The 15,005-nt window shown below is 44.5% G+C and overlaps 1 protein-coding gene across 5 annotated transcripts in view; it reads right to left on the bottom strand.

Annotated features, from left to right (window-relative positions):
- SAMD12 (sterile alpha motif domain containing 12) overlaps positions 1–14,659 on the bottom strand; it is a 434,589-nt gene extending 419,930 nt beyond the window's left edge. For 3 of the 5 annotated variants that reach the window (XR_009005840.1, XR_009005841.1, XM_007188809.3), the window contains exon 1: positions 14,506–14,654. Coding sequence is in view for 3 of the 5 variants with exons in the window: in XM_007188809.3 (XP_007188871.2) it covers positions 14,506–14,518 (13 nt within the window). In the remaining 2 variants the exon portion in view is untranslated. Of the gene's footprint in view, positions 1–14,505 lie in introns of all 5 variants that reach the window. The other 2 variants (XM_057532461.1, XM_057532459.1) reach the window with 2 other exon arrangements.
- Positions 14,660–15,005: the final 346 nt, after the last annotated feature.

The following is a 15,005-nucleotide window of genomic DNA, read 5'->3' as shown; positions in this document are numbered from 1 at the left end:
CTCCGGAAGAAAAGGATGGGTAGAAAACTTTGTTAAAGGAACATACTGAAATTTACAAGTATAAAATGCCTTGGCAGTAATCAAATAAAAGTAGTGCACATGAATCAATAAGCTGTAATAAAAGTTGATGGGCATAACTAAAGAAAATTTTACAAGTGTGAGTTCTACAATTAACCTGGATCCTGTCCTCATCTTGCACAGACCTCTCATGCCACCTAATACACATACACCCTTCATTATAAAAGGTAAGTGTTTTCTATGGCTCTGGCCTTGACAATGACCGTCAACAAGTTACAGGAACAGAGCTGATAGAATGTGATGATACCCTGTGAAACATGGGCAGAGTTATGTATTTGTTGCCCTCTCAAGGGCTCCCATCATCGCCCTCATTAGTGCTGTATCGAAAGAGAATGAAATTGATCACTGTGCTTACAAACATTTTTTAAGAAGGAGGAGGGAGAATAAAATGCATTAATATTTTATCAAGAATTAAACAGCTATTAAGATTTGCTACAATGACTTATGTTAAACCAGATATAACCAGTAACCTACATAAAGCCCAGGAGGAAATATGAACTCTCCCAGGGTGTATCTACTGGGTGTATCAGGGTGGCCTACTTGTTTCATGGCAACAGAATGGGCACTGAAGTCATCTGAACTTGGGTTTGAATTCTTGCTCCATCATTTACCAGCTGCTGATTTGGAGGAAATTATTTAGTCTCTCTGGGCCTTAATTTTGGCATGCAGGAAATGAATATTAACCACCACCTCATAGGATTATTGGGAACAGGCAGGGTATTCAAAACCACCAGTATGGCCTGAACCCCCATCCATCAGAACAGTCCTTCGCTATCAACCACCAGTACAGCTGCACCAGGGTACGCTGGCTAAAGAGCAATCCCAACTGCTAATATCAGCAAGTGCCTAATAAATGTTAGCTACTGTTCTTCTTAGTTTCTTATTTCTGTGCTTACGATTTTTTTTCTTTCTATGGTAAATAGGAAGAATTTTCATACCTGAAAAAAGTGTTTTTAAATATTACTTTAATGTAACTATTTAGAAGATATGGTTATAGAGAATCAACAAAATACTGGGAGAGAAAAAGAGGAACTTATCCCTTGAGCCAGAGATTAGGTGCCTCCAGAGAACTACATGACCTCAGGCTCCATTCTGGCTGCCTTCATCCATAATTGAAGAAAAATTCTTGATCCCTTTTACATCATCCCACTTCAAATCAGGCACTGCGCCATGCCTTCCAAATCATGGCAGCAATGACAGAAGCCATAGTGAAAAAGACTTGAGACACCAAGTTCTAAATCTAAGTTCTGCTGCTAATGAGTTGTGACCCTGGGTAAGGGAGCCTTCACATCCTTATTTATGAAATGGGAACAAGAGCGCCTGTTCCAGCTGCCAACGGGTCAGCTGTGGCTCAAATGAGAAGCTGTACTTGGGAAGGCACGGAGTGCTGTGTCAAGCCAGGGCAGTATGATTACGATGATGATGGCCTTGGGGTGAGCCCCAGCAAACGCACGGATGCCAAAGCTATCAGCTATTGAGTTTCAATTAAGAAACCCTGGCCAGGCAAAGCAGGTCAGAGGGAGGCAGGAGCTTCATGGGGTTGTAGAGAGACACTTCGCAAGCAATAGAATGAACATCAGCAAGGGAAAATCACTCTCCCTTACCATTAGAGTCAGGGACAATGGCCTCAGCACCCTGGAAACCTAAATCTTATGGCCTTTAAAAGCAGAAAGGGGGCAGGAGATAGAAGGAAATGGAGATAATGTTCCCATCTTGGCAAAACTCTGAAATTGGCCAAATTTATTTTCAGCATCTTTTCCCTTCCTTTCTGACATCACTCCTACTTGCTGTTATTTTCCTGAAACCCTATACCCTGGCTGTAGGATCAGAGTGCCCTTGCGGTACCTGCTGGCTGGCCTATGCACCCAACCAACCCCTGCTCCACAAGCAAGCACCACCCCCCGCCAAGGCCTAACCTCTCCAGAAGAAGACTCATGTTCTGAAAATTATACCCTCCCAACATTTGAGAATTAGGAGTCCTCTGATTCCATCCCTGTCCTACCTGGAGTTAGTTATTACAAAATAAACTCACATACAAGAAATTGTCAGTGACCCACATGTTCTTATAGATCATCCTTTAAAAATTTTTATCGATATAACTGACATAACAGTATATTAGTAGGCGATTGTTTAATAGTCTCACTTTTAAAGAAAATTCTGAAGATGATAATGTCTTCATCCAATATTCCCCAAAGTGTCCTAACTAGGAAATTGGATGAACATCTTTTGTTTTTAATCAAATTCCTGCTTTACCATGTACTAGCTGAGTGAGTTAACATCTCTGTGCCCGTTTTGTTATTTGTAAATAGGGATGATAATGGTACCTACCTCACAGGATTCATGTGAAGTTTAATGAGTTAATATATGATAAGTAGTTATACTATGTGATAAGCAATATTCTAGGTATTAATTTTTTTAATAGTCATGTTTTTATTTTAAAGTTACAACACTCCTATCTGTACCACCCACCCCTTCCAGAAAGAACACCTTCTCCAAGAGATAATACATCTAAACTCCGGATGGCCCTCGTTCTAACAGTTATCTCTTTTATCCTCTGTATCTTCAAAATCTCCCTCTCTACTGGGTCAATGTACACACAGTCTAGAAACACTCTCAAATATTTCATAGCTTAAAAAATACAGGCTTTCTTTGAACTGCTTCCCATCTAGGTTAGACCCCTTGTCTTCCTTCTTCCAGTTTCTCACCACATTTACAACTCCTTTGACCTTGATCTCTCCTTGCCATAACTATTTCTCCCTTCTTTCCACTTCCATACATTTTCTTTCCATTTCTATGCATTTGCATCAAGAGCTGCTTCCTTGACACCCCTGAAGAATTATAACGTGGATTTGCCTTCCCATTTCATCCGAATGCCAAACCCCTGGGCACTTCCCAGCACATGTCTTGCTGGCTGTCCTAGTGCATCAGGTGATGCTGAGACGCTCCACTCTGAAATGGTACCCCTACCTCCACTGGCTGCTTCTTCCCATCTCCTTCAGCCTCCTCTTCCTCATCCCATCCCTTAACACTGCAGGTGCCTGGTGGTCATGCTCTTCTCACAGGAGATCTCCCTCTTTCGTCCACCTATTCTCTTGCCTTAGATATGTACATAGAAGGATGTGAGAAGCACAACATGTGAACATGTGGAAGAAAGGCCTTCGAGGTAGGAAGACCAGCATAAACAACATGGGAGGGATTCAAGGTGCCCTGTGAGCCAGCACACAGCTGATCGCTGGGCCCCTTAAATATTAGGGAAGTTTCCTAAGGGAAAAGGGGTGGGAGATCAGCCTGGAGCAGGAAGGCTGTGACACTCTGGGAAGGTCCCTGACTGTTTTAGACTGTGAGCTAGATTTTATTGGCAGTGGAGCAGCCCTGAAGAGTTGGGAGCAATTACGTGGCTGCCGCACCCTGTAACTACACGATCTCAAATCCTATGTTTTCTCCCCTATGAAATATTTCTCACATCTGCTCCTCTGTTCCTTTCTTTTACGTTACCTTATTATCACTTCAGCTTCCTTGTTTTTTCAGTTTCTCCAGGCTATGATCAAACTTTCCATAGCAGTTAAATGTTTTTTTTTTTTTAAAAAAACCTATAAGAACTTCTCATGGGGAGTTCAGGGCAGTGGGAGGGCCATTGCTGTGGGCATGGTGGCTCGCTGATTGAGAGAGAGCAGGGCCCTCTACACTGCCCACCCTGCCCATGTCCATACCTTTTTTACTTTTTCGCAACCCGAGCCTTGAATATGAAGCAACTGTAAGCCCCATGAGGCGAAGGTTCGTGGCCTTACATTCTTTTATATCACTCGGTGAATCCCGTTCACAGCGCTGAGCTTATCACAAGTGCACGATGAATATTTGTTATTCAAATAAAATAGAAATGCACACTAATTTGTGCTGGGCACATAAGTGAACATGGAAAGTCTCATGGGAAAACAACAGCCACAGCAAAAACGCAAAGACTTCGAGCTCCTTACACAGAGGGAAGCTAAAGTGTAGAGAGCCAAGATCAAGATAAATGCCTTCTCAGAGATTTGATCTAAAAACCTGGAATAGTTTTCCTTATTGTAGAGCCCAAATAAGCAACGCTTTGTTTATTACACTGGTTTTCTTCCCCCCTTCAATTACTAATGTTCCCGATAGACAGCTACTAAACCAGAACCAAACTACCAAATTAAAACAAAACCAGAAAGCAACACAGGACGGTGAAAAAGCATGGACTCTAGAATATGGCAAAGTTGGCAACAAAGCCCTGTCCTACCAGGAATAAGCTGTGCAGCCTTGGAAAAATTATCGATACTTATCTTCTCTGGACCAAAAGTCTCTCAGCTATTGGCTGGGAAAACCACCTATCCCATTGCATTATGAAAACTAATGTTTGGAGAATGGCCATCAAGAGGCTGGCTCAGAGTAGACAGTAGTAACTAACAGAAAGATATTAGTTCTCTTGCTTACTCAACAAATAGTTGTGTGCTATGTGCCAGACATAGTTGTAGGCACTAGAGATTTATCAGAATAAAAAAGTCAAATGCATGTTCTCATGAAGATCATCATGCTCATCCTTAGTCCCTGGAGAAAAGAATAAAAGCCCCTGTCCCCTTTGCCATGAAAAATATACATAATGTCCATATATATATTGTGCATATAGTTTAAGGGGGTCAAGGATCCCATGAGACCTTCAGTCCCCTATTGTGATCTTAGATTAAGAATCCTGTCTGCATACCAGCATCTCCAAATATGCTTATTAAGAATGACTCAGGCCATGTGTTAGATTCAAGGCCCCATTTCTGACTTATTAAAAAATACCATCCAAGTGCCCCAGAAGAATCTTAAAGGAAACACTACGTAAGCAGATCTGTCTTCAGAACACCTGCTTTTCCTAAGCTTATCCACAGCATTATAGGACTATAAATCAAACCCTGCTAGAGACTGGCGTATATTAGATGCTCGATAAATACCTGTGAATGTAAAATGAAGGACATTCTATTTCCAACCTACAGTAAGTAAATGCTATACCTAGGGGCTTCCCTGGTGGCGCAGTGGTTGAGAATCTGCCTGCTAGTGCAGGGGACACGGGTTCGAGCCCTGGTCTGGGAAGATCCCACATGCCGCGGAGCAACTAGGCCCGTGAGCCACAATTACTGAGCCTGCGAGTCTGGAGCCTGTGCTCCGCAACAAGAGAGGCCGCGATAATGAGAGGCCCGCGCATCGCGATGAAGAGTGGCCCCCGCTCGCCGCAACTGGAGAAAGCCCTCGCGCAGAAACGAAGACCCAACACAGCCATAAATAAATAAACCCAAAGGTTTAAAAAAAAAAAAAATGCTATACGTACCTAAATTTCCTAGATGACCCTTAACACCAAACTCCAGACAAAAATCAAGTGCAAAGTACATCTACTGAAGCCTGGTTAGTATTATATTTTCACCTCCATGTAATGCACAGGCACCTTCTCAAACGAAAAACACGAAATCCCTAAACTGATATTTTACAACCTCAAACAGGGTAGCATAGTGTTAAGGCAACCATGTATCATAGGAATTCTGTAGCTATCCTAAATTCAAATATCCCATCCCACGGTCCCAGAGACCAGTGGGAAATCCTAATGTGTCCATACCCAAATTATACCTCCAAGACCATGTTTTGCATTTGGAAGCAATTCTGTTATCAGGCCCTCTACCCAATTTGTGGTTGAGCAAAATGTGGTCTTTGGGAGCAGTGCTTGGTTTACCTGCAATGTATAAAGGGAGAGCTCATGACCCAATTCTCAATCAGAATCACACACAGCTGCAAAACAAGCCTGGCCCCTGCCATACCCAAAACTTAAATCACTCTGGAGACTGGGTCAACTAACCTTTTCTTAGGCTTCATAAAATGGAGTCCTTGGCTTCTCTGACGACTCCCCTTGGTGGGCAAGACCAATTCCTTCCAGGGACAGGTTAAGTGTTTCCTGCTCCAGTTAAACTCACTTTCCGTGGCCTCTCAAATATGGTCTTCCCTTTTTTGTCTTCATGTTCTTACCCAAATTTCCTCCAAAGGTAAGCCCTCCCTCATCTAGGCTGCTTTCCTTACCTGTTTTGCCACAATAACCAAAAAAAAAAAAATCAATATCCAGAACTTGATGGCAAATTCCTGTTACTGTGCATTAAAAAAGGGAATTTAAACAGCTTTCTTTTGGATGCAAAACCAGTGGTATTTCTAGGCTATATCCATCCTTGAAGTCTGGACTAACCTGGAAACCAGGATGTACAGTTGCCATTGCTATACTTGCGTGCTTTTCTGTAATATAGCTCAAGGAACCCACTTCTGGAAAACTGTTTCCTTCTAATCCCATCCAACCGCCTGCTTAGTTCCTGTTCTCTTTTTCTTCTGAGGTCCTCATTATCAGCAGAGGATTAGTAGAAAAAAAATCCAAATTGAGGAAAATACGTGTGAGACACAGTAACTTTAGAAAAGTTTGACAGTTTCTTATAAGTTAAAACACACTATGACTCCAAAATTCCACTCCTAGCTATTTATACAAGAGAAATAAATATGTTCACACAAAAACCTGCATGCAACTGTTGATAGTGATTTCTTCATTATTACCCCAAACTGGAAACAATCCAAATGTATGACTGGTGAATAAACTGCGGTACATCCATCCAATGGAATACTACTCACCAATTAAAAGGACTGAATGATTGATACATGCAACAACATGGATGACTCCCAAATGCATTTCACTAAATGAAAGAACTCAGACGCAGATGACAACATAGTACATGATATCATTTATATAACCTCTGGAAAAGGCAAAAGTATAAAGACAGTTCAGAGCAGTGTGTGTCAGGGGTTGTGAATAGAGTAAAGGGCAACTAAAGGGCACAAGAAAACCTTTTGGGCTGTAGCAACTGAACTTGATTGTCTTGGTGGTTACAAGACTGAATACATTGTATACATTTGCCAAAACTCAAAGAACTTCAAAAGATAAATTTTACTGAATGTAAATTATACCTTAATAATCTGATTTCTAAACTTTTTTAAAGTACTAATATAGAACATGGAGAAAAATCTTGAAATAGGGACTCAAGTTTCAAAACTTAATAGCGAAACAGTCTGAATGATACTTTATCTTGAAAGGAGAAACGGAGAAGTTTATCTCCCATTTAACCAAACTTTATAGTTGTAAATGTGTGTTAATTCTTAGAACAAAAACCAAAAAAAATCAATTGTCTGTTACATAATTCCTGCAACAAGATTTATGTCAGCAGGACAAAACATTTTTCATTTCATGTTTGACTTTTCACAGCCCATTTATAAAGATCATTTTTTCCCCAAAGTATTATATTTCAGGGCATCACTTTTCACCAAAGACTTCTCCTAATCCTTAGGTGGTCTAATATTTTTCTTTGCTTCCTACCAAAACAGTGTCTCGGTCAATTTTCTCTTCTTTAATGGTTACCAGGCCTAACTCAGCCAAATCTTAATTGGGTCACAGCTGTGTGATTTCGTCAGTTTTCCAATGTCACTTTCATAAGAGTCCATGAAATTTTTTCCTCTTTTGCATGGCTTGAAATTTCTCTTTGCAGTCAATTTACATACACATTGTATGACTGGGCAATTATCAGACCATCTACGAGAGCCCGGACTACAAAATTGTGGGTGTTAAGTGGAAAGTAAATTTTTGGTGGGGAGAGATTAAGTGTTGAGTCTCCAATGAATAAATACACTCATCTTATGATCACTTTTACTTTTCGCTGCTACCTCATAACTTCAGGGAATTACATAATGAATACCATTCCTTTCTTCGAGACTACAATTATACCAGACACTGTACTACCACAGGGCCATAAAAACGGCTTAGCTGCTTTCTCAAACGTGGCAGGAAGGCAAGGAGAGACAGCAGCTTCACCATCATCTTGTCCAATATTTGCTTAGTGTTTATTGAGCAACTACCAAACCAGGTCCTAAGAGCTTTGATGCTGATTGAACCCTCTCAACACGCCTACGAGGTCATCACTACTAATATCCCCATTTGACAGATGAGCAGAGAAGTCTCAGAGTTGCTCAGGTCCACAGCGCAGGCCCTTGGCAGGGCTGGGGCTCACACCCAATCTGCCTGCAGAGCTTGTATGCTTACAGACAGCACTGTGCGTGCCACAGCTCCCATGGTGAGGCACCAGCAGGCCTGAGCTCATTCTGTACCTACGGCCAATCCACAAACATCAAATCCCTGAAGACGTGGTATTTACTGGACAGAACAGCACCAAACACCTTCTAGAGCATCAAGGGCAGCCGAGGAGCAAAGGAATTGAACTTGCCAGCTGGCTCCTCCCAGCCCCAGGTGGCCTTGGAAAAAGGCTGCAGAAAGAAGGCAGCGAGGCGGCCACCCCTGTCCCCTGACAAATGCCACCCCTGTGTGCTCTTCCCTCGGGAGGCAAGCTATACGAGCAGCTTCTTGCACCCACGCTTTAGAAAAATCAGACTAAATATAGCCAAGTTCGCTCTCATGAGCCAGCTCTGAGCTGGTAGTGCTGCTACATCCACATCAGAAAATTGGGGAAGAATCAGTTTGACTTACAGGAGAGCAGCTTTCCTTGCTTGCTCTTGTAGTTACAAAAGGACCATGGGCAAGATCCAACGGGGCTGCAGGGAGTGCTGGAGGTCTGGCCAAGCAGATAATCGAGCCCACAGGGAAAGGAACGTACCAGACGTGAGAGGAGCTTCCTCATTAACTTTCCTGCCCATAGAGGGCTAAACCACCACAACACCAGGACTTGGGGGTAGCACACATTCTACATACAGCCCTCTGTTCCATGCCCTTCCCCCATTCCCCACCCATCAGTATCGTACTCAACAGCTCACTCAAATGCTATCCCCTTGGTTAGGCCATCCCATCCCATCCAGCTCAGAACCAAATGCTCCATTTGTTCTCTGACCGCCCACGTTATGCTGCTTGTACTTTTATTTAGCACTTATATCATGCAGCCTAATCTGAATCTCTGTCTCCAGCAAAGTGGAGGCGGGGGACGGCTAAGCTTCCTTCTTAGTAGCCCCCCCAAATCTAGTAGAGTTCCTTGCACACAGGCAGTGCTCTCCTGTTTATCAACAGCAAATGCAAAACCTGCCTGAATGCCAGGAAAAGGGAGTTTGCAATTTTCTTCATTAAATGCACAATGTCTGACGCTCAGTCCCCAGAGTTCAGGCACAGGTTTCAGATCCCAGGCTGTCCCTCCTGTGATGTGTCCCACAGCATTACGGATCACAGCTACACCGGCAGAGGTTCTACACCACCTCCCCCTTGTTAGCGCCAGCCCTAGTTCCTTCTGGCCAAAGAGCACAGCAAGACAGACAAGAAAGAAGGGTGGGCTGAAAGGAATTAGCAAGGGCGTGGCCAGATAACAGCAGGATTAGACTGAAGCCCTGTCTGAACCAGTTAGAGGTCACGAAGAAGAGCTGGGAGTGGCAGGAACTCCTGTCGCAGCAAGTGTACAAGCAGGGCTTGGGACCCCACTTCTCCCTCACGCACAGTCACTGGACGGGAGTTTTCAGCGAAGGCTTCATATTCACCACTCTCATGTCCTAAAATAGAGTGATGGATACAAGCTGCTGCTGGACAGTCAGATCTCATGGGCTAGAGAACAAAATAAATATTAGAAAAAAAGAATAAAAGACCCTTGGTGAAAAGTGAAATGAAAGAGAATCGAGTAGCAGGTAGTTGAACACTGACACCGGATGCCGCACGGAGCTGAGAGGGAAGCGTGTTGACAGTCGCGCTGCTTTTACAACAAGCACTCTGCAAATGAACGCAGCTGGGAGTTCTTCTTGGGGGGGTGTATAGGGGCTACCACAGAAATCAGATGCACTCATTAGCCTACCCATTCATTCATTCAGTCTGCCATTCATTCATGGATTCGTTTGTTTAACAAACCTCACACGGAGTCTACCATGGGCCAGGCATAAGGCACCGTGCCTGCCCTCAGAAAGCACCACCAAGCAGAAATGCACATAAACCTTGCTCTCAACATGGAAATGCAGTTAGAAAAAACTGGAGGCAGGCTAGTACCAGGAGAGCCACCGTCCTCCTTACTTCCCGTGTCATAGGAGCAATCCAAGAGAATGGCACTGCTGGTCCCTCTCCACCCTCTATGGGCTCTCCTCGGGCGAGGAGAAGACAAGTGGTGAGGTGAAAGCCTGTGAAAGGGAACAATGCATCCGGAGTTGGGGCCTCTCCCGCTCTGGGTCCCAGACGCCTGCTGCAGGAGCCCATCTTCTCTCTGCTGTCCAGGCTGCCAGTGTTACAGAGGCAGGCGGTCCTGTGAGGGGTAAACTCGCTGCTGGGGTGCAGTAGTAGCAAACCCACTTTACCATCCGGCCCAAAGTCAGGAAGAATAACCCCTGCACCCTTGTAATCAAGATGACGTCTTTATCCCCCTCTGTGATTGTGACTCAGCTCTGAACGCCAGCAGGGCACAGAGTCATCATTTACGATTGCTTCTCTTTGCCACGAGGTTCCGAGGTATCTTGTTTTCCCTTTTTTCCCCAGCCGCTGTTATGATTACTTATCCTTACAATATTTTGGTGATGGGAAGTTTTGTTACTCTTTTACAGGAGAAAAACTATAGAACTTGAGCACTGAATGACTAATCAGAGGCCATTTGATGAGTCAATTTGTTCACTTTGGATGTAAAATGTGGATCCCTTAGCCCAATGTCATTCAGAGCACATAGCCGACAACTGGAAATCTTTTTGGAGGGTGGTGAATATTGGGACGCGTCTTTCTGCCATGGAAGAGGAGCTATTATTCTATTAGATCTGGAACAGAAACACTATATACAAAATTTATCCACTCCATTTTCTTATACAGCTGAGGATGAAGCAAGGAGGAGAGGAAATGTGGACCAGGAGTAGGAAAAGCCTTCTCTTGCTCTGGGGCATTTATACTTCACTCATGAAACAATTACTGAGGTCCAAATAAGTGCCAGACACCAATCTTGGAATACAGAGGTGAATACAATACTATGCCTGATGAATCCACTTTTTTCCTCTCCCTTCAACCCATTAGTGTTAGAAAACAGTGCCTCAATGAAGACAACTGTCTACACAATCTGTCCACGGAGAAGGGATTACTCTTGGTTTCTACAGGCTACCTCCTTTCTAGAGGTCCTAGTTCTCCAGCTATTTGGAGTAATTTCTTATAATTTGTTTTTAAGACAATGGATGCCAATACAATCCCAATCTGAATGCAGACCATAATGTGTTCTGTGGCTGGAAAGCTCAGCTTTAAGCTGCCCATAAATGTAAGGCTTGGGTCACAACCAGATTAGGAAGTAGACATAGGATGCTGTAATTAATTCAAAGAAAGCCTAACCCAGGGTAGCCATAAAATACCTCCAAGCTACACGTTTAGCAAAGTGAATGACCCCTCTTTTTCATCTTAAACTCCAAGTTACAAGTTTAGCAAAATGAATGAGCCCCCTACTTGCTCTTAACACTTTTACAAGTTCAAGCTTACTTAAGAAAACAGGTTACACATTGTAAGAAAAACAAACAAACTTCTAATTTGCTACTAATTACAAAGACTGGCATGAATCAGTGAAAATTCAGGATACAAAACAGGTTCCAAACAGTACCGCTTTTTTTAATAGGAGGAGAAGGATGGGAGGGAGTGCAAGTAATATTTACTGAGAATCCATGCCCTAGCCACTCTTAATAAGCCCTTTCCTTTATTTAATCTTCACAACTTTAGTGGGACCTAAACAGTAGCGTGCCCATTTTTTCCAGATGCAGAAACGAAACCTCAGATGTTAAGTAACATGTATTATATTTCCTATTCCATTTCCTCTGGCAATATTCCTTATTCTCTAAATCAGTGTTTCTCAGTGAGCTTGGGGAAACTGCTTGTTCCTTGGTTTTGGGTTGGGAATTTTGTATGAGATGGCCATGCACGACAGGACACTTAGCATCCCTGGGTCCATGGGCCTAAAATATCAATACCAGCCCCTGCAAATCTCAAACATGCCCTAGGAGGAAAATGTCCCTCCTCAGGTGAGAGCCACTGCCTTCAAACCTCTCAAAAGTTCCTTATTTTACGGCATTTGGGCTCCTAAGAAAGCCCCATGCACCCTTATGGAGTCAGTTACAAAAGCTCCATGGATTTATTTCCCATGCATTTCATGAGCATTTATTGAGTACCTATCATGGGTCAGGTAGTGTACTATTGCCTGGGAGTATAAAGTCAAAGAGTACATGGTCCCCACTCCCCAGGGGCTGTAGTCTTAGAGTCTAGTGAGAGACGTTAAGTACGTTAAGTAAGGCAAGCGTTAAACGTAAGCACAGGTGCTGAGGAGACAATGCAGGAGGCACCTCTCACAGACCGGGCAGAGCACTCAGAAGGCGGAGGGAAGGGAGGGTTGAGACAGGTTCCCAGAGGAGGTGAAGTTTTCCCTGAGCCTTGAAAGACCAAACGAGAGTAGCTAGGAAGGGCCAAGTTCAAACCAAGAAAGCTGCCTTTGTAAAGACCAGAGATAGGAATATTTGCAGCCAAAGTTTAAAATATTCCCTTTAGTCTTCAAGTTGAGGCCTCATTGTGATTCAAACTCAGGATCTCCTGTTTACTAGACAGGCACTTTAACCAAACAAGTCACTAGAAAATAAAATAAGCTCTCCACAGTCCAGGCATACTTCCTTTCAAAGCCTCTGTTTTTGTAAGGTCTGGCTTCGCTGGTATAATAACCCATCAGACAAGAAATATGACTAATTCTATACTTCTTCCAGCGAGCAGGAAATTGCTTTCAAGTACATCATGGACTGGCAACCAGTGGGAGTGACCTTCACTTGAGGACACCGGAGAGTGAGGAAGAGAAGAGATAATGTCATCTGAGGGGTGAGGTAGAGAGGTGCCAGTAAGTCAACTTGCCCTTAGCCTCAAGCTCAGAATGAACTTTATCTCGTGTTTTTTGTTTTTTTCATCTAAAGTCTTGTCTCAGTTACCATCAACTGTAACAATGCAAAAAGCCAGATTCTCACCCTATTATTACATTTGCACAGAAAACTTTGGTTGTTTTTTCAAAGCCATATATATGAGATTTATATGTGTGTATATAGATTTATATATATATATATATATATATATATATATATAAATTTAAAAGCCAAATATATAAGAACAGTAAAGGTAAGTAGATAGGTGGATAGAAGTGCCCAGCTGGGGATCTCTGAACCTGAGACAGCCCAAAAGCAAGAGTTTCCCGAGTTAATGGGTGCTGACCACAAGACCTGGGTTATTGCTGCTTCAAGTTGTTAAGTAATTACAAAGACAGCAAGAGTCAGATTAGTTCAGTTGCTCTCACCTGGGGCGGGTAGGGGAGGGGGACGCCAGCAAACCCTTGTGGTTCCTTCTTTCCTTCAGCCTCCAAGGAACAGGCTCACTTCCCCTTGGCAAGGAGCCTGCTGCAGCTGGCAGGCATGCCCTCTTTTTCCAACACCAGCTTCCCCTCTGACCTGAACCACACTCAGGAACCATAATTCTGTAGATGAACTTACACTCCCCTTTGGTCCCATGATCATTTCAATTTATCATTCAGGCACAGTGTGACTGCTCGTTTGACATCACAAACACGTCTGGCCCACATATTTTTCCCCAGAAACTACCCTCAACAAGAAAGCCAGTCTTCCAAGGTGAGAGCATCTGAAATGAAAACTTGGGATCCCACACGAACCGCCTGTCCCTGCTTTCAACCAGGCAGTTCAAAGGTGGCAACATCATAAAGCCCAAACTGCAAAGCCAAAGACCAAAATTATAGGAGGAAAGCAGAAGGTGGGCTTCAAAGAAAAGGATTCACCCCAATGGAAGAGGTTGGCTGTCCTTATCCCTGGCTGATTCCATTTCGTTTCTATAAACTTTGCTAACCTCGGGAGGGTTGTTTAAAGAGACAGGTGTAGGGACACCTCCACCCTCTGAGTACATCTGCTGCTATCGCTGCTGCGTACACACGACGAGGGGCCCTCGACCCAATAGCAGTCCATGCTTCCCGATGACGCACCTGGCGAGGGTCTTCTCCCATGTGTGGAGGCCAAAGTGAGCATCCCCAACCTCGAGGCCACCGAGCCGGCCCTGGCGGGGTGCGGCAGCGAAAAGGGCACCTCGGGGCTAAGACCTCCAAGCGCTCCCTCAGGCTTTTCCCCCACACCCAGCACATCGTTTCGCATTAGGGACACTTCGCCTCCAACCCGAGAGTGCTGCGCATCTACCTGTCTTTCCAAAGTAACTGAATAAAGCACCTACTGGCCCTCCGTGGCTCAGGTGAGTGCCAAGAGGTGTAAGAGGAAAGGGCCCGCTTGCCACCACCCACTTTCCTCTCCTCCCCACGTTCCCCAAGCTTCATCGGGGATGTGTGTATCGGGGTGCGCGGGTTAAGAGGGAGCTTAAAATGCCCAAGCGTCCCTTACCTTCCACAGCCATTCTCTCAGAGCTTCCCTAACGCATGCATAATTTTCTGGGCCGAGATACTCCTCCTGCCCCGCGCTCCCCTCCCTCCTCGCGCTTTCGCCTAAATATTCTGCGCTCATCTGCTCCAGGACCAACCTGCCGTGGTCACGCAAAGCGAGGCTGGCGGCTCCCGGCTCGGCGCAGAGCAGCCTGGGAATTGTAGTTCCCTCTCGTTCCTCCGACCCGGGAGAGCACCCCGAGTCCTGCGAAGGACGCGACCCCGCCTCCACACTGGGATGGCATCGCCGGCTTCATCGGGCCTAGGCAGAGAAATCCCTCTTGGCGGGGCGGGGGGGGGGGGGTCTCATGAGTAGACCCGGGAACCCTGGGAGGTAGCTGGGACTACATTTCCCAAGATGCCGTGCGCTGGATTTCGTTCCGCGCCAGGAGCAGAGACCCGTGATTGAGCTCTTCCCTGTCGATTAGAAGGGGGTAAGCACCTGGTAGGGCTCGTGCGGGA

Source organism: Balaenoptera acutorostrata, chromosome 17, assembly GCF_949987535.1.
Source record: "Balaenoptera acutorostrata chromosome 17, mBalAcu1.1, whole genome shotgun sequence".
In the NCBI taxonomy this organism is placed as follows: Eukaryota; Metazoa; Chordata; class Mammalia; order Artiodactyla; family Balaenopteridae; genus Balaenoptera; species Balaenoptera acutorostrata.
This window is presented reverse-complemented; position numbering and strand designations above follow the sequence as displayed.